General features: G+C 39.8%; 5 protein-coding genes across 6 annotated transcripts; 3 read left to right on the forward strand and 2 right to left on the reverse strand.

The window, feature by feature from the left end:
* Window positions 1–369: 369 nt before the first annotated feature.
* LOC129723255 (syntaxin-7) lies at window positions 370–6,516 on the reverse strand. 2 transcript variants are annotated; one of them, XR_008727737.1, is made up of 7 exons: window positions 6,018–6,516; window positions 5,689–5,806; window positions 5,557–5,626; window positions 5,109–5,493; window positions 4,892–5,047; window positions 958–1,109; window positions 370–884 (listed from the first exon to the last, which is right to left on the reverse strand). XR_008727737.1 is itself a non-coding variant. In XM_055677359.1 (6 exons), exons 2-6 carry the CDS (start codon window positions 5,804–5,806, stop codon window positions 1,020–1,022), a joined length of 819 nt encoding a protein of 272 aa, XP_055533334.1. In that variant the 5' UTR covers window positions 6,018–6,516; the 3' UTR covers window positions 370–1,019. The 2 variants fall into 2 exon arrangements, 1 of the variants encoding a protein (XP_055533334.1); XM_055677359.1 differs by having other exon boundaries at window positions 370–1,109.
* A 6,580-nt stretch (window positions 6,517–13,096) lies between these two features.
* Window positions 13,097–15,994, forward strand: LOC129722713 (actin-related protein 3). The gene is made up of 6 exons (XM_055676397.1): window positions 13,097–13,346; window positions 13,491–13,671; window positions 13,806–14,574; window positions 14,643–14,725; window positions 14,780–14,863; window positions 14,932–15,994. Exons 1-6 carry the CDS (start codon window positions 13,303–13,305, stop codon window positions 15,025–15,027), a joined length of 1,257 nt encoding a protein of 418 aa, XP_055532372.1. The 5' UTR covers window positions 13,097–13,302; the 3' UTR covers window positions 15,028–15,994.
* Window positions 15,995–16,108: 114 nt separating this feature from the next.
* LOC129722712 (transcription factor 25) lies at window positions 16,109–19,649 on the reverse strand. Its single transcript, XM_055676396.1, has 5 exons — window positions 19,197–19,649; window positions 18,697–19,109; window positions 17,587–18,639; window positions 17,374–17,526; window positions 16,109–17,313 (listed from the first exon to the last, which is right to left on the reverse strand). The coding sequence occupies exons 1-5, from the start codon at window positions 19,350–19,352 to the stop codon at window positions 16,962–16,964; spliced, it is 2,127 nt and encodes a 708-aa protein (XP_055532371.1). The 5' UTR covers window positions 19,353–19,649; the 3' UTR covers window positions 16,109–16,961.
* A 2,447-nt stretch (window positions 19,650–22,096) lies between these two features.
* Window positions 22,097–24,042, forward strand: LOC129721571 (nedd8-activating enzyme E1 regulatory subunit). The gene is made up of 3 exons (XM_055674304.1): window positions 22,097–22,329; window positions 22,397–23,201; window positions 23,263–24,042. Exons 1-3 carry the CDS (start codon window positions 22,262–22,264, stop codon window positions 23,956–23,958), a joined length of 1,569 nt encoding a protein of 522 aa, XP_055530279.1. The 5' UTR covers window positions 22,097–22,261; the 3' UTR covers window positions 23,959–24,042.
* A 562-nt stretch (window positions 24,043–24,604) lies between these two features.
* LOC129721585 (MICOS complex subunit MIC13 homolog QIL1) lies at window positions 24,605–25,281 on the forward strand. Its single transcript, XM_055674334.1, has 3 exons — window positions 24,605–24,736; window positions 24,804–24,954; window positions 25,015–25,281. The coding sequence occupies exons 1-3, from the start codon at window positions 24,729–24,731 to the stop codon at window positions 25,234–25,236; spliced, it is 381 nt and encodes a 126-aa protein (XP_055530309.1). The 5' UTR covers window positions 24,605–24,728; the 3' UTR covers window positions 25,237–25,281.
* Window positions 25,282–25,335: the final 54 nt, after the last annotated feature.

Raw genomic sequence — 25,335 nt, forward strand, 5'->3', positions numbered from 1 at the left:
AAACCACTCGGAGGTCGCGTACGTACGGAGCCTTCTTATGCTGCTGCTGTGCCCGCCATACATGCGGACGGTTGCACATGTTTACACTCGTGGCCCATTGCACATATGTTTCGAAACTCGACTCAGTAACTGACGGACTGGCCAACCGGATGAATGACTCGAAAGCATGAATGATACCGATGACCGCGCCAGAGCGGGATTGTTATGAGAAAATGATTTGTAGAAAAATATACAAAATCAAACGCGATATAAACAAACTATTTGTGGCTCAAGTGGGTTCGGATTGCTCTCCCACTCGCTTAAATTCCTTTGTGGTTATAAACTCACATAATGAATTTCGGATCGCGTTCTGTTTTAGTTGGTAGCCTCTGAGGTGACAGTTTTTATTCATATAATCTTCTAGCGGTAAACGTTCATTAATTATTTTTTCCGTTACATATGTGTACTATTTGCAATATACATACCTAGCCGAACAAGGGAATAAGGGGGTATATAACTACATGTTTCATAATGTTATCAAAGAATGTTTTGGTAAGTGTTTATAAATAAATGTAAACGGCCGACGTTTGTGGCAGAATGCTCAAACAATTTGCCCGATAAGCACACGGTGTGGTGCAATAAACTTAAAAATTGCTGTAAGTAAGCTACTTCTGTATTTCTTTTTATTTTGCACCAATAACATTAGTCTGCTAAATGTGCTTGCAGCAGTGCACGGTTTGCAGCAACACATTTATATCACGTTTTTCCCCAGGACGGCTCCGCCAATCCACAGTTCTTTCACTACTTACTATACATTTTAGTAGGTCAATATCGTTATCGAAAAGAATTTAAATCTTCCAGTGCTATGAGAAAAAAAATCTTCATACCATAGAAACAATTGTTCACTATAGAGGAAAGCAGAAAATTACACAGATCTTCTCTGACGCGAACATATATAAAATTTTCGTCGACACTTACACGTTCGGTTCTCCCGTCGTAAGTATGGCGTCTTCACACAGATTCTGCTTCCAGATTCCGGCCTAGTTTCGTATAATGATAAGCAGAATGATAACTGCCACGATAGCCGCCGCTATCAGTGCCAGAATCAATTTCTTCTTGCGGGCTTTGTTCTGGAACGAAACGCGAGAGAACGAAAATGAAACAATGAAATAAACAACTAAATTGAATGGATTTAGATTTAGCACCAAGAAGTGCGGCGGTTCATTGAACCTTAGTGCAAGAATTGGGTGCTTCAATCATGTTCTCAGCTATTTGTTCGGTGAAATTGATGCAGCTAAACAAAATTATCACTATTAGATACCAAAGTCAACAATAACAAGGCCCGTGAAATTTCACTTCCTCGAAATTTGAGTTCTCAAGGATGGTTTTGAAATTTACTGGAGCCGCTTTGATAAAAAAGTAGACAGTATTCTTGAAAAAGAACTATTTTATAATCAATTATGATCCTTCAGATGCGTTGGGACAATGAACATGACTTACAAGATGAATTTTAACGAACGGAAAATCAACTTCGTAATGTCTAATAAACTTTTTTAAGATATGACAATTACATTTTTCATACATTATTTCAAACGGTTTTTACTTTATATTTCCAATATTTACGCTTTTTTTACGATTCCACTAGAGAAAAATCGAGATACACGTTTACAATAAAAATGGTTTATTGTTAATACCCCTGGGCTATTTGGGTTAATTTCAACCAAATTATCTTTTTCAAAAAATAAACGACCTTCTTTTGTTACAAAAAGCAGAAGTTTTGCATACTGAATGCTAAAAATGTCACCAACGTGTAATACTTTGAATAGGTTCTTGCCTCCGTGTACCGTGTTTTTTTCCATGATTTACATGGTACATGGATTAATTCTTTAAGCACAAATTTGTATTTGTATTTATATTTTAGTAATCCATCTGACAATAAATAGTCTTAATAAATAAAAAATAAATAACTAATCACAGTTTCGAGTCTATTCATTCTGCCGTGTCTAACAGCAGTAGAGCAACGAATATAATAATATTTCCAAACAATGTACGCTAAAAAACAGGTTGCCGTACTGTTGCGTTTCGGAGATTTCTATTCGGGATGCGAACATTTAACATTCGGAGTAGTCCAGGGGCATCTGATTCTCCATTTAATAGCTTAGCGATGAACAAACATTGTTGCATTTTCCTTCGCCTTCCAGAGTGTCTGAGCCCAGCATTTGGTATCTATCAGGATACGAAGGTAAGTTATTGGGGTTTCTCCAGAGTAAGTTCTGTAGTGCCAATCGAATAAACCGTTTTTGAATCCGTTCCATGTAAGCTGGTATGGGTTCCTTCAATACAAGTATTTTCTAAAATTGGTTGTACAATTTCACAATACAATGCTTTCCAGCAATGCTGGTCGGAAAAGTCTTTAGCCACCCTGGATACAAAACTCAATTGTCTTGTTGCTTTAGATATCAATCCTGAACGATGCAAATCAAACGTCATTTTGAGTCCAACAGGATGCCTAAGTCAGTCACTTCGGTAACTCTAGTAAGCATAATGCCGTCAATATGATACGACGGAAATTTCCCAGCTGATCTCGAGGTACGATGCTGGCCTAACAAGCCAGTCGTCGTAGGTTTGTGTCAGTAGGATCGTAGCGCTTAGCCCCGCAATTGTCCTGTACACTTAACAGTTGGCTGCGAAGTCTGTGTATAATAAATAGAAGGTCGAGTTCCGGTACGGAATGTAGCACCAAGGCTTATAATACGACGGAACGAAGTAACCTGACATTTTTCCACGCTAGCAATCGATTTGTTTCTATGGCACCAATTAGCAAACAAACTTAGACAGGTTTGTGAACGCCAACAATCCTCCTGCGTTTGTATAACAGCATAAAGCTTTAAATCGTCAGCATACATCAAAGTCCAGAATCAAAGCAGCATCATCGAAGAATAGGATAAATAGTAGCTGTCCAATATTGCTACCTTGTGGGACACCGGACTTGTTTGTAAATGGCCGTGATACTCACCCATCAATCCTTACCCGAAGTTCATGATCCGGTAAGTATGATTCCAACCAGGACATTAATTAAGTAAAAATTCCAAGCCGAGATAACTTGTGTAGCAGTATTTGATGGTCAATTTCATTGAATGCTACCTTCGGGTCTGTATAAATTGCATCAACTAGCGCTTTTCTCTCCATATTCGTTATACATTCCGATGTGAATTTCATCAAATTCGTTGTTTATTCTCCCTGGAATGTATCCGTGCTGGTCAAAGACCTTTCCATAGGTTTTCTCTAAATACCTTAGGGTTCTGCAGTTTAATATTTCCTGAATTGATATTGGAAGGGTAGGATGCCAAGTTTGACACAGGCAGATTGCGTTTAAAGTAACAGCCTTTAGTAGTGGGTGATGAGGAGATCTGCATAGATGGGACATCACACTTTTTTCCGCTGATAGAACGAAGCCGGCCTTAAATACCATTTTAGTAGCAGCTGATACGGCGGCTTGAATTTTTGTAGCTCACATGTAGCTCACGCGCGATTTTATGCTTTTGCCAAATCCAGAGACGAAAAGTGTGTTGGTGGTGGTCTAGGATTGCTGTCCTCAATGTGTTTAGTCAGGCTACGGTTGACCATTCGTTCTATTTTACTGGCACAGAACGTCAACGAGATAGGACGATAGTTGCTTGAAATAGAGGTTAGAGGTTAATAGAGGTTGTTTAGTGATAGGGACTACTAGGCTGTGGTTCCAGGTCAACTATTTAGAAGGTTCAGGAACGCTAGTTTAAGTTCGACTAGGAGATATTTGAATATGAGGTAGCCAAGGTTGTCAGAGCCGGCGGAGTTCCTTTTACAGCGACTCAGGGTGAGGTCAAGTTCCTCCACGCGAAAAGGAGCGTTGATAGCTAGGCAGGATTATCTTTCGGGATGATAATGTCATTCGACGATAGTGTGGTAACATGGTTTCGTCGTTTGAAATCATTGTCGTATCTGTCGATGGCTGTTGAGAGATGAAGTGTGTCAGCGACAATTATGAGATCACGTGTGATATCATCTAGCGAACGTCTTTCCCTTTACTGTTAAGAGCATTTTACTCCATATATCGCATGCCGATTGACTAGCGTTAATGCTTTCTAAGAAATCGTTCCAGCTATTTGTTTTGCTGATCTACTGATCTGGCGGCATTCGTTTCGTCTAACTCGATATAGCTCAATGACGCCATCCAACCAACGGGAAGTCGTTTGGCAGCTCAAAGCGCCTTCCTTCTGGCTTTCACTGCTACTTTTGTATCGGAAGACCACCAATGAAGCGATTGTCTACCAGGGTGTGGAGTTGATTTAGGGATAGAATTGGCCGCTATAAGAATGCGCTTCTCCAATTTCTCCATGTTTACCAATGGACCGTCTTTTGTAAGCTGAACCATAGGGCGACGATATGTTTATATTGTTTCTCATAGAGACGATGTTTGAAGTATGATCGCTACCTGCCGGGTCTTCCAACATTTTTTACATGAACTTGCTAACAATGAAAGAGCTGACGGCAGATACATTGATCGCTGTTTCGGTTTGTCCACGAACGAATGTCGTGAAACCGTCTTTAAGGACAACGAGGTCGAAATTTTTCAGTATTTTGGCAAAAGTAGAGCCGCGGTGGTTGGCTGATCTTCCGAAAGTTTACAACTAGAATAAACGGGCTTGTGAGTTAAATTGCAGTTTTTTTTTTTTCATGGACACTGGCAAAATTTTATCTGGTACAGAATCTTTAAAAATATCTAAACAGTATATGTTCGAGGCCAACATAAATTTGATTAACACCAACATTATTTGTAATGCTAGAGTAGTACGAAAAATGTTCAAAGCACGCATTTAACCGTTTATAATCAAGATGACAACGTCATACAGTCCTAGCCTACAACAGTTACCTGATAATTGCTAGCTTTTCTCAACTCCTGCACACCCTGGGCTACATAGACACTCGTATGTTCGACGGAAGCTTCGATTGAGTCCACTTGATGGCCCTGTTCATGCACCAGGGCGCCCAACTTCTTGTAGATCTCGTTAACACTGAGAATATTGTCCTGAAAACCAAACAGTTTTAATCGTCTAAATCGCCAATGTTTTGTGGGTTATGTGGCAAACCTCTAACTCTCGGATGGTCCGCTCCTGGTTTTCCAATGCCTGCAGATCAATCTCCTCCTGCAGTTGTTCCTGAGCCTGGCCTCGCTGGCCAGTCACAAAATTATCTTCAAACATCGATGAATTGTTATAGCTTCCCATGCTGGAATTATTCGATCCGGGCGGTTTGCTGAGCACAACATGTGCTCCCCTAGCCTGCCGAACTGCATTCTTTTCCAGATCAACGGTTTTCCGCTGAACCGACTGGAATGCCGTCAAAGCTGCCGTGAACTCGTCCACTAGTCGATCTCGCTGAATTTTCAGGTGGCGCTCCTTGCAGTTAACCAAATCGTTCAGTAGATTAGTGGTATCGGTAATCAACCTTTGGGTATAGGTTCGAATCTGATGGCTAGAAAAATATAGGAGTTTGAAGTTAGTATTGTGAAGGATTCTTGCAAGATGCAGTGCTTACAGCTGCTGTTTAAGCTCCGGTGAATCTTGCGCCGTACCAAATTGATTAACCATTCGCTGCATAGAAGAAACTGCAAAGCAGTGAAGAAGTAGAGGATAAGATCTTTCTGTTTGTGAGATATAAGTGACTCACCATTTTGGAGGATCTTTTGGATGCTAGTGGCGATGGTCTGAGCTAACTTTTGAAAATCGGCTTCACTGGTGACTGTACCAGTTCCGCTTCCATTATTTTCGAACGAAGAATAACTCATCTAAAACAAAACAGAAAAGCATATGTTTTTACTTGTTTTTACCAGAAGGCATTTAATCTAATTAGACGGAAATCACCAGAACAATGGCTTGACAATGTCCTTGAACCTGAACGATATAAAATTTGCTCAAGAATCACAAGTAATAATTTTGACGCGATCAATCGGACCACTATATCAGTGAAACAATGATTCATCGAAGTTATCTACGTACCTTTCCTCCGTTCTCAATTGCTGAAAGATGGGTGACGAATTGCTTTCCTGAATACGTTTAATGTCGTTCAATCCACGACCCTACTCCCACTTTTGAAATACTCCACTGCTCACAACACAATGCCGATAGATTTCCCTTTAGATTCACCAGCTGTTATGAGCAAATACCCAAACGAAGGCTACAATCGATGTGATTTACCAATTACTACTTGTACTGTACTGAAGAACTCGCGCAATGGAAAAGGAATTTCGCGATTCTTTGTTATTGCAAAGGCTTCTTTGCACCACCGACTTCAAAAAGGCAAATTATATTTACACTAGAATAACGCTAACTGAATCAACATCATATTATGTGATAAGAACAGATAAACCACCATCCACTAGACAACAATTTTATCGTAGGTTTTTTTTCTTGTTCGCAGCTTGAAACACGTAAAATCTAATTATTTAGTCGCTCCTATGCACACAGACTAACCAGCAAGCAGTAAAGTAATCATTCAGCAGTCATTGATCAGCACCAATGAGCATAAAGGAGAGGTGAGGAGGATCAGCACCAATGAGTATAAAAGAGAGGTGAGGAGGAAACTTACTAACACTTGCACTTGTTCCTCTGCTCGCCCCCCTCCACCCATAGTTGATGCCAAATAGTGACGTAGCTATTTGGCTTTCCCATTGAGTTCGTCTAGTTGTTTACATTTGAAGCATTTACTAATACTAGAAAAATTCACTCTCCTCCTCACCTCTCTTTTATGCTCATTGGATCAGCACTGCGCATCATCATCGAAACGTCAAACGACGAACACACAACTGCTCGAAACATTAGACAGACTCCTGAGCCGATCACGAAGTAATTTCCAACGTCGAACACATTCGAAGTATAGATCATTGCACGATGACGTCACAAAACAAGACGAAGAAAGAGATTTGACAGTTATCGCGGGTTTGTTTACATAGAAAAATTTTCGGCTCGAATAGAAAAGCGGAAGTTTCTTGTTGAAAATTGCGTTTTCAAGAATAAACCAAAAGATCACAGTAACGAATTCGCATAGGCGGAGAGTTTTCCCATCTTTTTCATACTCGTATCATTCATTTTCACTCCGATCACATAAAAAGTGAATAGAACACCTTGCAAACAAACCCGTGGGAAGTGTCAGAAAAGTGAGGTTATTTTTCGTGTGCAATGGTCTTAATATAACCGAAAAAATACGATGTATTTTGCGGTAAGAATAGTGAAAATGGTTTTTATTACAAGCATTAAAAACGTGGTATTTTTACTGTGAGCTGTAAGCGGCTTTTCTCATTACCGTGTTTTACCCGTTTTGACACCGTTTTGACGTAGGACTACGTCTAACCGCACTATATTGAGATACATTCTGAGAAAACTAGAAACCAAGGTGTAACGCCGGAATGAAAGATTTCAAACGGTAATACTTGTGTAACCACATGATGGATTACAATGATCAATATGTCGTTGGATTGATAAAATGATGGACATTTTTGTGATACTTCAGTGATCATTATTACTTAATTGTTCAACAGTGAAAATTAGTGAAAACTTTCAAGATCGAATTTCCCCTACAATGAACCAATCACGTGCGCGCATGCCTGGCACAGACTTCATGAGTAGACACAAACCATGGCGCATGTAAACGTAAAATTGATTCTTGAAATGCCACGTCGTGATTGATTTTTTGTTACGCTTTCGGACATTTTAAACAACTATTCCATTTAAAATACAGCTTCGAAAAAGTATGAATATCCTTGGTTGGATGAAATTGAATTAACTATTCTTATACATTTTTCAAAAGTCTTGAAAAAGACTGTTTCTGAACTGCTTGATAAAGTTGTGTGCTGGGCTTCGGCAGATTCCTTCGCTGCAGCAAATTTGTTTACTACAAGTACTGCCCTTCCAAGCATAGTTGTCCCAGCGTGCATAAGTTTTGTGTAGAACATGGGACTACTATGATTGGAACGGCAGAGTAGCCTTTCGACAGCCCATCACTTTCATCACAACTATTTTTCTCCGTCTCCAGTGTTAGCGCTAGAATCAGTCAAATGATTAGAGTTCGTTGTCTAATCCGAACAGGAACATCCAGCGTTCCACTAGCTCCAAACAGAAATGCTGCGACCGCGACGCGCACAGGTCTAGCTCAAAATGCGAAATGACTGAACGCGTGGACGGTTCTTTTCCTTTTATACTCGCACACTGGCAACTGATAAGGTCCACCCGGTTTAATTTTTCTTTCATTTCCTTAGCTGCATATGTACCCGCAATCACACGCAATGAGAAATTATCTCAAGCAATCTGCGGCAGGACAAATGAATTCAATTTAAGTTTTGATTTACGACGGCTTGCCACTGCTCGTCAGAACCCCCAGAAACGATTTTAAAACACTAATAGCCATGAAATTCGATTTTGATCTTACATTACAACAGTATTGCTGCCGGTTGAAACAAGCTAGCGCACCGTTTCTGAAGCAAAACGAACCTGTTATTATTCACTGTCCATTCACTGGGCTCGAAATTCCCATCGTTGAGTAAAATTAAATTAACTTTCTTTATAAATTTAATAAAAGTCTTGAAATAAAATTGAATTAACTTTCTTTATAAATTTAATAAAAGTCTTGAAAAAGACTGTTTGTGAACTGCGTGTTAAAGTTGTGCAAACAGGAACATCGGGAGTCCGCTAACTGGAAACAGAAATGCTGCGACCGCCATGGAATTCGATTTTGGTCTTACATTACAATAGTAATGCTGCCCGTTAAAACAAGCTAGCGCACCGTTTCTGAAGCAAAACGAACCTGTTATTATTCACTGTCCATTCACTGGGCTCGAAATTCCCATCGTTGAGTAAAATTTAATTAACTTTCTTTATAAACTTAATAAAAGTCTTGAAAAAGACTGTTTGTGAACTGCGTGTTAAAGTTGTGCAAACAGGAACATCGGGAGTCCGCTAACTGCAAACAGAAATGCTGCGACCGCCTTGGAATTCGATTTTGGTCTAGCATTACAACAGTATTGCTGCCGGTTGAAACAAGCTGGCGCACCGTTTCTGAAGCAAAACGAACCTGTTATTATTCACTGTCCATTCACTGGGCTCGAAATTCCCATCGTTGAGTAAAATTGAATTAACTTTCTTTATAAATTTAATAAAAGTCTTGAAAAAGACTGTTTGTGAACTGCGTGTTAAAGTTGTGCAAACAGGAACATCGGGAGTCCGCTAACTGCAAACAGAAATGCTGCGACCGCGACGCGCACAGGTCTAGCTCAAAATGCGAAATGACTGAACGCGCGGACGGTTCTTTTCCTTTTATACTCGCACACTGGCAACTGATAAGCTCCGCCTGGTTTAATTTTTCTTTCATTTCCTTAGCTGCATATGTTCCCGCAATCACACGCAATGAGAAATTATCTCAAGCAATCTGCGGCGGGACAAATGAATTCAATTTAAGTTTTGATTTATGACGGCTTGCCACTGCTCGTCAGAACCCCCAGAAACGATTTTAAAACACTAATAGCCATGAAATTCGATTTTGATCTTACATTACAACAGTATTGCTGCCGGTTGAAACAAGCTAGCGCACCGTTTCTGAAGCAAAACGAACCTGTTATTATTCACTGTCCATTCACTGGGCTCGAAATTCCCATCGTTGAGTAAAATTGAATTAACTTTCTTTATAAATTTAATAAAAGTCTTGAAAAAGACTGTTTGTGAACTGCGTGTTAAAGTTGTGCAAACAGGAACATCGGGAGTCCGCTAACTGCAAACAGAAATGCTGCGACCGCCTTGGAATTCGATTTTGGTCTAGCATTACAACAGTATTGCTGCCGGTTGAAACAAGCTGGCGCACCGTTTCTGAAGCAAAACGAACCTGTTATTATTCACTGTCCATTCACTGGGCTCGAAATTCCCATCGTTGAGTAAAATTGAATTAACTTTCTTTATAAATTTAATTAAAGTCTTGAAAGACTGTTTGTAAACTGCGTGTTAAAGTTGTCCAAACAGGAACATCGGGAGTCCGCTAACTGCAAACAGAAATGCTGCGACCGCGACGCGCACAGGTCTAGCTCAAAATGCGAAATGACTGAACGCGCGGACGGTTCTTTTCCTTTTATACTCGCACACTGGCAACTGATAAGCTCCGCCTGGTTTAATTTTTCTTTCATTTCCTTAGCTGCATATGTTCCCGCAATCACACGCAATGAGAAATTATCTCAAGCAATCTGCGGCAGGACAAATGAATTCAATTTAAGTTTTGATTTACGACGGCTTGCCACTGCTCGTCAGAACCCCCAGAAACGATTTTAAAACACTAATAGCCATGAAATTCGATTTTGATCTTACATTACAACAGTATTGCTGCCGGTTGAAACAAGCTAGCGCACCGTTTCTGAAGCAAAACGAACCTGTTATTATTCACTGTCCATTCACTGGGCTCGAAATTCCCATCGTTGAGTAAAATTAAATTAACTTTTCAGAGCCACATCATAAATTTAAACGGCCCTTTTCAGAGCCACCACCGTTTTCAATGGAGAGTTATATTTTTTTAACAAGACAAGAACGAGCCAGTATTGTCATTCGCTGGGTGAGGGTAGGGAGAAGCTTTGTGCTGGATATGTCGTTGCAATGAACCTAATAAAAATAGAGCTGTGAAGAAATTAAAATCAATGATTTGAGCATGTAAAAATCAAAGATGTGGTAATTCTAGTTTTCTTTCCTCTTGCTCACTGTGTTGTGTGTCAATGAACGATTACTCGGAGTAGTCCTACGTCAATAATGCGGTTGTGTGTCAGATATAACCTTCTACTTTTTTGTTGTTTAATCTACCACTGACAATAATTTTACCATGAAATGCATTGTCAGTGACTTGTGAGTGGAAAATTGCTGGTCAGATACATAAAAACCCGCCTTTTTCCACAACTTTTAAGGTGTTGATTGTTATTTTTTTCGGGAATCCACATAAGATTGAAACTATCAAAAAGACCACTGAAGCTATCAAGCTAAAATTTTCGTTGATATGTTGCACAGGTTTTGCGTATTGGATTGTTTAGCTTTATCAGTTTTTAGGTCATCTGAAAGAGCTGCAAAACGCAAAACGAGCTTTTCAAAAATTTTCTTTCGTTGTCATTGAATTTTCAAATCACGGATTAAAACTGCTCGAAATCTTCACGAAAGGGCTACAATAACAGTTCTTCCATATACCAACAGTTAGGAGTGCCTGTAAATATATAGAGTGGCGACACTGTCAAAATTGAAATAAAAAATATCTGTCAGTGTCATTCCAATTGAGCAAACAACCTATTAAACACGTGTGGGGAAAAGGGAAAGGATGTTCAGTGTTACCTGTGTTACCAGCGTTACTTTGGATGACACGGCGCCACTCTAGTTATATATAGGCACTCTCCCAACAGTCATTGTAGCGATTTGGAGCGATTTTTATTTTTCATTTAAAAATCGAAAGAAAATGATATGAAATTTTAAAAATCACGTTTTGCTCAGAAAATTACACTCTTTCACCTGATATGTAAAAATCAGAAATCCGTGAGTAGCTAAACAACCCAATTTTCTGCTCTTTCATGGTTCCAAACCGACTGAACATTAAACTGGTAGTATACATATAAAGATAAATTTTTCAAGATAAAATTACTTTGAAAATTATTGTTTATCAACTATTCTTTTAAATAAACAATAAAACGAAAACGCTCAAAAATTATTCATTTTTTTTATACGCTTCCCAAATGAGTAGATACACATACATAAGACATACGTAACACTCAGGAAGAAATCTTCCAAAATAATTGGTACAAAATGAACTACTCGAATAGTATCACCACATACATAAGACACACGTAACACTCAGGAAGAAATCTTCCAAAAAAGTTGGTACAAAATGAACTACTTGAATGGTACCACACCCTGAATAAAATTACTGTTTGAGTTGTTTTTGAAGGCAGTGTACCTGCGCAGCCCTGCATTTGTCTCGTTCCTACTCGAAAAACCCTGCATTGATTTTGTAAATAACTTTTTGACAGTTCCTTATGGGATTTTTTTTGGGGTTCGATAAGGCCGAGAAAAAGAAAATTCATTTGGTTCATTATTTATCGAGCAGTTCGACAGGGCGAGGTACGGAGTACTATGGGGCAACGTGTACCAGAAAAAAACGCCAGTATTACGTATGTCTTAAGTATGTGGTATCACCCTCTGAATGAAATCACTGTTTGAGTTGTTTTTGAAGGCAGTGCACCCGCGCAGCCCTGCATTTGTCTCGTTCCTACTCGAAAAATGCTGCATTGATTTTGTAAATAACTTTTTTCTTTGGGGCTCAATAAAGCCAAATAAAAGAAAATTCATTTTTTTTTTATTATTTGTCGAGCAGTGGTATTTTCTTTGAAGCTCGATAAAGCGGAGAAAAAGAAAATTCATTTTGTTCATTATTTGTCGAGCAGTTGGACAGGACGAGGTACGGAGTACTATGGGGTAACGTAGAGTGCCTATATATAACTAGAGTGGCGCCGTGTCATCCAAAGTAACGCTGATAACACTGAAAATCCTTTCTCTTTTTCCCACACGTGTTTAATAGGTTGTTTGCTCAATTGGAATGACACTGACAGATAATTTTCATTCCAATTTTGACAGTGTCGCCACTCTATATATTTACAGGCACTCTAGGATAACGTATACCAGAAAAAACGCCAGTGTTACGTATGTCTTATGTATGTGTAAACACTATCGATTGTCTCTTCTTGACTTTCGCATCGTCTCATCGAGGTATATCAGGACTATGCTATCGTCGTCAAATCTTATTTGCTGCGTATCCAACATCTTAATGATCCGCGGTTCCCCTGACAGATAAGGATAAAGTCCAGTAAAAATTCCATTTAACTTGAAATGGTTACAGGATTAACTTTTCACTCTCACTTATCCTTGGGGTATATCAAATAAAATTTCAAACAAACCTAATAAAATCTACATTCAAACTCGATATGATAACAAGAAAGTGCTCGAATCGTCCACGCAATTTGAACTATCGGAGTCATACTGTACCGTTTGACGGGCGGCTTCAGTTCACCTGTCAAACGCCTGTCAGCGAGCGCTGGAAAACTGCATCGTCGGGTCGGTTCGGTGACAAATTTTGGAAATTTCTTATCGAATTCCAAGGTGTGGTTAAAGTTTTTACCAAAATTAGCATTTAATTGGTTTGTGTTTGCTGTGAAAACTGTAATTCGCAGTTTGTTGCCCGTGTCCAATTCAGTGTAGTAAGAGTGCTCTTAGGAAATTGCTGAAAATGTCCGGAAGGCTACCAGCTTGCGTTATCGACGTCGGAACGGGGTGAGTGTTGAACTTTTTTCTTCACCGATTGACTTGTGAGGTGAATGCTAGGGCAGCAGCATATCCTTCTGCGATGAATTTTTTTATCTGATAATTTTCTTATCAGTAATGCTTGTCAATAATTGTGACTCTCGTATTTTATAGCTACACGAAGCTTGGTTTCGCAGCAAACAAGGAGCCCCAATTCATTATTCCGTCGGCGATTGCCATTAAGGAAACGGCAAAAGTTGGTGACCAAAGCGCCCGCCGTGTTACAAAGGGGGTCGAAGATTTGGACTTCTTCATTGGGGATGAAGCCTTCGATGCAACGGGATACTCAGTGAAGGTAGGTTACAGAAGATTAGTTTGTGAACGAGTATGAGTCATCCAAGCACAAAGATACCAACAGCTTTTAGCTCATCGTGCAATGAGAAAGAATTTGTAAACTTATATCGGATAATATTTTAACATAAATTCCAGTATCCTGTTCGGCATGGCCTTGTTGAGGACTGGGACCTTATGGAGCGATTCCTAGAGCAGTGCATTTTTAAGTACCTGCGAGCCGAACCTGAGGATCACCATTTTCTGCTGACGGAACCACCGCTTAACACCCCGGAGAATCGGGAGTACACGGCGGAAATTATGTTCGAGACGTTCAACGTTCCCGGTTTGTACATTGCGGTACAGGCAGTGCTAGCACTGGCCGCCAGCTGGGCTTCGCGTCCTGTTGAGGAGCGCACCCTGACCGGTATAGTTGTAGACAGTGGTGATGGTGTGACTCACGTTATCCCAGTTGCCGAGGGATACGTTATTGGTTCATGTATTAAACACATCCCAATCGCTGGTCGAAACATTACTTCGTTCATCCAAAGTCTGCTGCGAGAGCGTGAGGTCGGCATTCCACCTGAACAAAGTCTGGAAACTGCTAAGGCTATCAAGGAACGGTTCAGCTATATATGTCCGGATATTGCCAAAGAATTTGCTAAATACGATTCTGAGCCAGCGAAATGGATGCGTCACTACGAGGGAATCAACGCCATTACGAAGCAACCGTTCGGCGTCGATGTCGGGTACGAGCGATTCCTGGGGCCGGAGATTTTCTTTCACCCTGAGTTCTCCAATCCGGATTTCACGACACCACTGTCCGAGATAGTCGATACGGTTATCCAGAACTGTCCCATCGATGTGCGAAGGCCACTTTACAACAACATCGTTCTCAGTGGAGGATCGACAATGTTCAGGGATTTTGGTTAGCTTGATCTCAGTTGTTGTTGATTTAATTTGAATACATTTTGGTTTTTTTTTTGCCTTTGGCAGGTCGTCGGCTGCAACGAGACATTAAACGTAGTGTGGACGCTCGTTTAAGAATAAGTGAAAACCTAAGTGAGGGACGTATAAAGGTAGGTTAAACAGCATTTATTCATTGGGAACGTAAATTTATCAAACATTTTTAGCCAAAACCTATCGATGTTTCGGTTATCTCTCATCACATGCAAAGATACGCGGTTTGGTTCGGCGGAAGCATGCTGGCATCAACGGTGGGTACAATTCGAAACGTTCAAATTAATTATCTCACATTAACGGTTTGAAATTTCTCGGAACACAGCCGGAATTCTACCAGGTTTGCCACACGAAAGCGGCCTACGAAGAGTATGGACCTGGCATCTGCCGTCACAATCCAGTATTCGGAACCATGACGTAGTTCTATGGATTAATCTACTTTCGTGCCAGCTACGGCTGCTAATATTACTACTACAAATACCACTTGTAGTGTTTCAAACAAAGAAAAAAAAAAGAAAAAGATGAATTGGATGAAACACGCGATTCTAGCCAGTCATGCGAAAGGGCCTTAGCGGCGGTATAAAATAATACGTCTAATTTACTCCTACACATCATATTATTTGATTGAAAAATATTTTTAAATTCTACTCTTATTTAGGATCCTTTTTATTTGTGTTGCTGTTGATTCCGTTATCAAAAATAAGTATTACTATTATTATAATTTCAGAGGGCCCATGAGCCCTGTGTCGACCAATATTAGGACTTAAATCAACTTTTGCTGAGGTTGAGGATTTCTCCAACGTCCTCATATTGCTCGTGCCCCTATGGCCCCTTTTCACACATTCGGCTAGAGTTGAATCTTTGGCGCAACAAACAAAACGAGAACAAACGTTCATTCCTCTTGAAGAAAATTATTGTGAACAGCATTGAAACAGTTTCGCATTTATAACATGAATTTTGTTTATTGTTCCATTGTATTTTTAAAATTTATGTGTATTTGTCGCGGTTCTAGCGATACGAAATAGATTGAAATGCATTTTCGTCTTTTACTGGCGTGTCAAAACAAGCTGTGCGTGCAGTCAAAGCGAAAGCTAATTCCATTTGAAGCGTGCAACATCAATCATAGCATTTTCGATAGTAACAGCATTAGAAATTGTCTACTTTTCACTGTTCTTTTTTATTTGTCTGTTAGTTGAGTGATTTGAAATGTTTATTCTACGCTATTATAGTCCAGTTACAGACGAACAAAACAAATAGGACGAAGAATTTTTCTACTTCATTATAGCTTACCTTAAGTGGAACAATTCGCCAATCGCTGATCAATGAAGAGCTGTGGATCAGATGTGTACACTTGAATTAGATAATAAAGTTCAATTTAAAAGGAGAAATGCTTCTTCTTTTTTGTCTTTCGACGGAAAAAGAGAAAACCTAGACCTTTTTAAACACATTTGTATCAGATAGGAGATTGCTTGAGGGATAAAGAGAGAAAAAAAAACGAAACGTTCACGAATTGATTGAATTTATTGTTCTTATATCTCAAAATATTGATAAGATTATTTTGCCATCTTTCGGTAAAGATTAAACATTACCATCTGTGTGCTGAATCATTTTGGTAAATACGGATTATGCTTTGTTCTATACTGGAGCAAGTACTAATGAAGCTAAAAAAAAACGTCTATATTTTTTTATAACTTTTACGTTCAGACAATATACTTGTGGCTGCTTGATTTCGCCATGAAGAGTATGTAAATATATATACCATCAACTGATTTGATTTTTTTTCCTTTTTGATAAATACGATCCAAACTGTTTGATCGCGTGTAATGCAATGAACATTTGAAAAAGCTTTATTCTGATTTTTTTTGATTTTTTAATATTCTTTAATATAATTTGGAAATTTTATCCTTAAACTCATTTCAGTGCACAATACACAGAACCTGACTTGATTATGTTACATATTACATATTTTTAGCCATTGGTTATACATAATAAGCGGTAGTGTTGACCATTACCGGTCATGAATCGACAAATGGTGATTTTTTTTCATGTGCAGAGAGAATTAACATTTCAACCTTTTTTTTTTAAACATATTAGTTTATAAAAAATGATTTCCTAGTTTTTTTTCTGTTATTTAATGGCGTTCCAAATCAACAATGATATATCATCCTTTCTGAGACTAAAACTAACAAACAATAATTTCATATCAAAATAAATGGGCGAAAAAACTTATCCTGCTTTTTAAAAATTTGACTTCATCAAATTTCGAAATCACATGTACACTTTTTTAGCTTCTAAATTTTGAAAAAAAAAAGTAGCTCTAGAAACATAAAAGTTATAGTTAGCCAACACAACAATTTACGTCAGATAGTTGTTCTGCTCGTTCTCATCCGTGCTCTCGTCATCATCCACGTCGGCATCGTTCGGTCGCTCTAGCACGCGGATATCCGACAAGAAGTCCCGCATGGCATCGACGATCGAATTGAGCGAGTTCGTGTACGCTTGAAGACCTGCAATCGCGCCCTCGCCACCACCTGCTCCAGCTGCCGCTAGAGCACCTGCAGGACCTTCTCCTAGCTCTCGGTTACGGATTGGCAGCTGCCCTGGCTGCTGTTGCTGCTGCAGACTGAAACTCGGTAGTAGCGATTGGAAAAACATGGAGAATGGTGATGCATTTATCACGTTACGAGTTGTGGGACTTATGCTGGGCCTGAAAAACGCAAATAACGTTATGTTCATTTACTTCTAAAAGGCCGAATTGAAAAATAACCTATTGTAAATGTTGATCGAATCCAGTGGAGGCAGTGGGTCGTACATCAAAACTGGCTCCGTTTCTTTTTTTATAAATTGTGCCAAAGGTACTTTCTCTTTGAAATCTGACAATACAATGTGCCGCAATATTGCGCGAGGTGGATTCATGTACCTGTAGGCATTGTGAGATATTTGAAATTGGAAAAAAACTATCATTTGCACTAAATTATACCTCTGATTCCGCTTGGCGGTATATTCGGCCACAACTTCATCCTTAGCATCCACCCGATCCAGTACGACGCCAACGTTCCGCTCCAACCACGGTAAAAGTTCGGTATCTCTCCAGATCAGCTTCGACCGGCAGACGTACATTGAAATGAGCTGTTGCAGGGCAACGGTAGCTTTATCGTAAGAGTAGGCCGCAAAATAGCTGTGACTGTTGACGCGCGAATCCGACTGAATGGAGAGCTCTTCCAGCAGCATTCGCAGCACCGCAGGGAACATCAGCAACGCGTATTGCAACGCACGATCGGCCGCTTCCGTCTGCTTCAGATGGAACAGTGCCAACGCGTACGAGTATGCCATGTTTGGCAACTGTGACAGATTATTCGTCACTTCCCACTCCTCGTACAACTGAACTAGCCATTCATACTGCTTGGCACGAATCGCATAATAATCGATTATCAGAATGATCGCTAGAGGGTCGTTTATCGGATCGAAGGACAGAATCAATTTGGCCACCTCTAGTGCGGTTCGAGAGCATGCACGGGATTCCAGATACTGGGAGTGCTTGAACAGTGTGATGAACAAGGCTCGATTCTCTTGACGACGATAATCCAATCGACAGTTTCCCTGAGTCAAACTAAACATTGTATGGAACGAGGATTCTAACGGGAGCAGTGCATGTTCGATCAACTCTGACGCCATGGCGTGGTCTTCGGACATTTTGCACAACTCACTCAGCTGAATCAAGGAATCCACATGATAAGGATGCTGATTAATAATTTTGATAATGTTATCCGAGTCCATGCTTTCAACTGCATTTAAAAACTTTTGCTGAATTTGGCGATATGATGGACTGTGCTCGAAAGCGAAATAAATTATACTTTTATCCGACGTTCCTCTTGAATTGTTTAACCCAGTACTGCCAGCTTGCTGCTCCGGAGCTTGTACCAAATTCATATAGATTCCCGACTTACCAACCGGAGGCCAATTATCTTTGGGATTAACCAAATACGTAGATTTCAAAATACGCTGAGTACCGCGATTATTCCGTCTTTTGTTTCTGCGAAATAAAAGTTTTCACTTACGTACAATTAAAACCAAAAAAAAAACAACTCACTGTTGATCAGCCACGACTTTGCTTCCAAACATCCGCTTCATTTCATACTGCGGATTGAGGTTCTTATGCTGGATCGTCAGTAGCGCTCTCGTCGACCCAGATCCTGTTGTACCTGCATGACTGAGGTTGTTTGCCGCAGCCGGACTGTTTTCAGATTTTCCATATCGATCAGCAAACAATTTATCCACCTCTTTGACGGTTTTCGTGAAATCGTCTTCAGCATCCGCGTTGTCTTCGCTGCTTCGCCGAGCCGAACTAGCCACGTATTTGCCGGTACGCTTCTTCTTCTTTTTCTTCTTCTTCTTAGACTCTACAAGATTGCTATTTTGCGTTCCGCCGGCTCCGTCGCGTTCAGTTTCGTCATTGTCATCCTCCTTGACTTCACTTTCCGAAAGTGACTGCTGTTGGTTTAACTTAATCCAAAAGAAAAATTAATCATTTTTCATGTTACAAAATAAAAATGTAAACTAAGCTACAAGCTGCTATTACTACAAACTCACCAGATCAAACCGATTGATATTGATCTTATTACGACTCTGACTACCGATGCTGTTGGTCTCTATCGAGTCAGCATCGGCCCCATCTGAAACCTCATCGATCTGCTCTTTAATCTCGAGCTCGTTTCCCTGCAGCTTGCGAAGAATTCGGTACGACATTTTGCAGGCTTCTCTCAACTGTTGATTCTCCACCGATAAATACTAGATTGGGCATAAAATTGCAGCACAATTTCTCAGCCGATCATTCACGAAATAAAACAGGAAAAGTTTCTTCGTAAATATGCACACTTTAATTAAAACCATAAACTATAAACTTTCTGCCACCTTTTTATCGAAATTTTCATCCTCTACTTGCGCGATACGCGTAACGGGGAGGAAAACACGCAGTTGCAAAATAAAAATAACCACTGATTTCCCTCAGTCTTCCCCGACACCCGATAACATCCAAAAACCCAAACTGCCCAAACTTCTTGACGTGCAGGCAAGAAGGAGAATGACAGCAAAAACCAGCGATGCCAAATTGGAAGACATGTCTTCAAATGGAAGACATTTACCCTGCGGTGAAGACAAGTTTGTTTGTGAAGACAAATGGAAGACATTCTAAAATATGTGAAAACATAAGAAAAGTATGTGATATGACCCGCATTTCGTAAACGTAGTGACCCTTTTTTTTTGCTCGACAGTTTTCGATTTGCCGGTAACTTTTTCAGTCTTTGGTCGGTCCTAAGAACGAGCCAGTTCGGGTTGGAAGACATGTGAAGACATTTTTTATTGGAACGTGAAGACATTTGGAAAAATGACCTGGCATCTCGGCAAAAACGACAAATCGAGAACGATTTTTAATAAAGGTCAAAGCGAAAAATTTACCACCAAAGAACAAAACAGAAAGTTGATCATTTCATCTTTTCTATAGATTTAAATGTGCAGAACGTGCAAAATACTTTGAAACTTATTTTAATTCGATGAATTTAGCAATAGAGGTTTTTTCGTCCAACCATATTCTTTGAAATTTGTTTTTTTTTAATTCAAAAATTTATAGTTAAAGATTAATAGCGGTTGAATTACACACGCTATAATGCGTGTTACGTACCTCGTGAAAAACCGCATTAATTCGAAAAACCGCGTAAAAAAACCGCGCTAATTCAAAATTCTGCGTAAAAACGCCTTAATTCAAAAATCCGCGTAAAAACGCTGTAATCCAAAAATCCGCGTAAAGTAAACCAGCAAAAAGGGCGACGGTCAATCCGTATCTTTCGGAGGGCGAAGGGCATTTTTTGGACTAAGTCTTAAACTAGATAAAAATTTAAATGTTTCTGGTTCCAAACCCACGTTAATTGGAAAATTCGCGAAAAAAATTTTTGAATTAGCGCTTAAAAAATCCGCCGTAATTCAAAAATCCGCGTGAAAAAAAAACTCGTTAATTCAAAAGTCCGCGTAAAAAAATCCGCGTATAAAAACCACCCCTATGGCATCGTGCCATGTTTCAAGGGCTAACAATTCAACATATGAGTAAACGAGATAGCATATCACCGCCTCTTTTCATACATATTTATATTACTGCTGACAGCGGGCACAAATTAATTTGAGCCGCAAGACATGAGTCCCTTGTCATTCACTGTTACTCGGTATAGGGATGCCAATGGCTCGAAAAAAACTGCGTAAAAAAACTGACTGTATGTCAATCTCTCTCAGGCCTTAGACGCGCCTATGCTTTCGCACTGGGTTGTATGTGACTTTTTTTGTGGCTCCATTTCCATTTCGAACCCACTGTGGTTCCAATATTTTGCTTGTTATTTTTCGGTCATAGAAAAATGGCGTCTTTTCATAGGCCTGATCTCTCTGCTAACGTCAGTTTTGGGATTTCCGAAGATTTGGCAACACAAATGATACCAGATATATTTTTCACCTGATAAAATACGTAAAATATATGAAGATTTCAAACCCTTCCAATCCTTCAAATTGACGTGAGCAGAGTTGCTAAAAGGGTGCTTTTACGCACCATAATGCGTGTTCGTAATTTTAAACGAAAATAATCAGTTTCGTGATTTCTGGAGTTTTGGCAACAATAATGATGCCAGATTTATTGTTTTCCTTGCGAAACACATACAGTAGCTAGCTGGCATCTCTATCTTATCCAGCTTTTTACGCGCCATAATGGCGGACGCTATAATGAAAATTTCGTAACATGTTGCCTACCCTTTTGACAACTCTGCTTACGTCAGTTTGACGATTTTTAAATGAAAATAAAAACTGCTCGAAATGTGTTAAATGACAGTTCGCCGTTTTGAGTAGTTTTTTATTCTTTATTTTAAAATCGGAGGCCAACGATGAATATTTTTTGAAAATCATGTTTTGCTCAGAAAATTATAATATTTCAGCTGATACATGAAAATCAGGAAACCGTGTAAAACTTTAGGACCCAAATACACAAAATTCGATAGAAACATGATCACAGATACAAGAAATAAAATTAAAAAAAATGTTCAAGTGGTGGAGTCTAGGTCAAATTTTTGTTTTGTTTATGTTTTTTTATTCTCGCAGTTCACCTTCTCTGACAGTTAGTTCGCCAGTGAAACATCGCATCGCTCGTAAAAGCTGTGACTTTGGTTTAGTCACAGACAGACGTCCAAGCAAGAACAACATTGATCAAAATTTCCGTGTAAATTTTCAAAGTACATTGCGTTATAAATCACTTGTACACTAGCGCCGCCTGGTGACCTTATCGCTGCAATACATTTATTTTCGCTGCTGTACGAGGCTGGCGGTACTGGTATTGCTATCTGGTTACGGATTGCTACTACAAAAAACTTTACACAAGTTTGGAACTCTGCTTGGACGTCTGTCTGCGGTTTAGTGTTTCGAAGACAATAAAACTGTCATACTTAGACCCTCTTCACACGTTAAGCAAGAATTGCACACTACAATCTGGCAGCTCTGACCACGAAGAAAGTTTACGCAAACGATAAATACGATTATGATTTGCAAGCTATCCAAATAGCCGGTCCCGTCGTTCTGAGAAAAATAAGCGCTTCTTCGTGCAATCAGCAATACAACTTACTTCGATTCAAATGTCTTCACCAGCACCTAAATCTCCAGAACTGTCGGACAAGAGCCGAAAATACGATCGACAAATCCGGTATGTAGAAATCATTTCATCGCTTAGTACTAAGAATTATCTTCAGAGCAATCGCTATCGTTTCTAGCCTCTGGGGTGAGCACGGACAGACGGTGCTGGAGAATGCTCAGATTTGTTTGATCAACGCTACGGCCTTGGGAACGGAAATTTTAAAAGGAGTCGTCCTTCCAGGAATCGGAGGCTTTACTATTGTTGATAATGGGGTCGTCACCGAGGAAGACATCGGTTGTAATTTTTTCCTGGATTCAGCTTCAGTCGGACAACCGAGAGCTAAAAGTGCCACCCAACTGTTGCAAGAACTAAATCCGGATGTAAACGGGGACCACGTTGAGGAGAATATTGACCAACTAATAGACAGTCAGCCGGAGTTTTTCAAAAATTTCGATGTGGTCGTTGCTACGGCGGTTAACGAGCGTACCACTGTTCGGCTGTCGAATTTACTTTGGGACCAACATATTCCCTTCATCGTCTGTCGCTCACTGGGATTTTATGGAGTAGCTCGGCTGCAAATTAAAGAACATTGTATAGTGGAATCTCATCCGGACAGTAGACAGAGCGATCTTCGCTTGGAGCATCCTTTCGAAGCACTTAAGCAGCATATGGCCGTAACGGAGCTTACCCCGAAGGTGCCCTGGTTGGTGGTGATGTACAAGTGCCTACAGGAGTGGGTTGGGATGCATGAAGGACGCTATCCGAGCAATTATAAGGAGAAATCGGAACTGAGAGATCTCATTCGATCGAAAATGACTGCGGATGAGGAAAATTATGAAGAGGCGATCAAGGCAGTAAACTCGAGTTTTGGAGCCGGAAGACCCAGCTCGGGGATAAAGGAAATTTTGGCCGATGATTGTTGTGTTAATGTTAATAAGGAGGTTAGTTGGAGTTTTTGTGATTGCTGGTTTTTAGAATCTGTATACGTTATGCTTATTTTAGAGCAACGCTTTTTGGATTTTGGCGCGAGCATTGAAAGATTTTGTCGAGAATGAAGGTAATGGGTTGTTGCCGTTACCTGGTGTTCTACCCGACATGACAGCAGACACGGCATCGTATATCAATTTGCAAAATGTTTATCGTTCCCAGGCTGTTTACGATGCGGAGATTGTTTATCGCCGAGCTAGGCAGTTGTTAAAAGAGTTGAACAAACCGAACGACCTAATTAGCGAGAAGGACGTGCGACTTTTTTGCAAGGAAGCAGCGAACATCGCGATCATACGTGGATCTAAAATTGCTGACGAGTACGATAAAGGCTATAAAGCAACGCAGATATCGGTTAGTTTAGAAATGCCCAGCTCTCTAATGGGTCATTACATAACGTTGCGAGCCGTAGACAAGTTTCAGGCGGAGTACGGCTACTTGCCAGGAGAATGCCAGGTGGAGGTGGATACATCTCGGGTCAAGAGTTTGGTTACGAAAATGGTCAGCGAGTGGGGTATTAGCACGCCTATCAGTGACGACTTGGCTCATGAAGTTTGCCGTTACGGGGGAGCAGAAATTCACAGCATTTCGGCTTTCTTCGGTGGATGCATCGCCCACGAACTGATCAAGTTGATCACGAAGCAATACAAGCCATTCGACAATACGTTTGTTTACGACGGAACTACGACGCAAACGGAAACTTTTAAACTGTAGGTCATCAAATGGCTATTAAGATCAGTGTTGTTGCGTAGGTACTTGGAAACAATAAACTACTCTACAGTAACGCTTATATTATCATATATTTAGCATAATTTTTTTCGATTGACCCATTATCCTCTAGTGTTTATAGTGATTAGTGATCGTCCCCTCTTACCAATATTCGAATTCAACACGAGTCGAATTAAAATGGTACTATCACTTATGATTCCCACGTGGAAACATTAGCTTTGAAATCTGATAATATTAGATGTGTGATTCCGTTTAAAAAGTTAAGTTTCGTCAGATTATTCTTTTATCTTAATCTTAGTAATTATAGAGCGAGAACCAACTTTACTATTATTTTTTTTTTATGTTATACAAATAATGCTGTACTGGTTTTGATTTATTATAACCAAAACATTGAAAATTAGCCTATAAATTTTTGAGTTACATTTGAAATAAGCTTCTGGCAACCTATAATATTATTCTCTTGTCCTCACTTATGTGGAACTCCACCGCAGAGTAAAAGTGGTTGTCCACACGAAGCCAAAAATGGTTAGTAGGAAAGATCAAACTTTGTCTAAACTTTTACTTATTTTTTATGTTTTAAATCTCCCAATTTTTCTCTTCAACAATTCAATCTTTAGTTGCACAAAAAATACTGGCAGCTCTGGTTTATTGACAACTCTTCTTCTCCTGTTTCTGGCGAAAATTACGTAAGGAAACAGAGTTTTGTCACGGTTTCGTTTTTTTATTTGACAACTCCTCCACAAACTGGCTCACAAATGTTCAAGTGAGTATTTTAAAGTATTGATTTCCAGTGCATTTACAATATTCATGGTTTAATTTATTATCTGAAGATTCGCGATTAAAACTGGCCTAGCTGGCGGTGCTGTTTATTACTCCCGCCAGGAAGGAATTTGGAATGAAAATACCGATCAAGTTTACGAACGATACTCAAATGCACTGCAGCCACATATGGCGTCGGTAAAGCAGAGGCTTCCCTTTGAGGTGAGACTATTTTTATCTGGTTCTTAGGCAGATTTAAGACAACCGAAGTTTTGTTCACAGGTTCCAGCCCTTCCAAAATCGGGTGAATTGTGTTTTTTGACGACTCACTATTACAATCAGGGTGTGAAAAACACAATCTACTTCATCCATCGTATTCCCTGCTACCTAGGCCAATGGACTAAGAAGGCTACCGATGCAGTGAAAAAAGCACTGGATCCACCAGCCACGACCGCGACGGATTCCACCGCGGCAGCAGGCACAGCCAGCGGAGCTAAGAAGTAGAATTTAATCTTCAAATTTAGCGAACAATAAAAATTATTGAATCCACGCTTGGTTTTTGTAGAATCTCGATACAGAAGCCTTAGGTTGAACGTTTGTCAT

The sequence above is a fragment of the Wyeomyia smithii genome, chromosome 2, assembly GCF_029784165.1.
Source record: "Wyeomyia smithii strain HCP4-BCI-WySm-NY-G18 chromosome 2, ASM2978416v1, whole genome shotgun sequence".
Classification (NCBI taxonomy): domain Eukaryota; kingdom Metazoa; phylum Arthropoda; class Insecta; order Diptera; family Culicidae; genus Wyeomyia; species Wyeomyia smithii.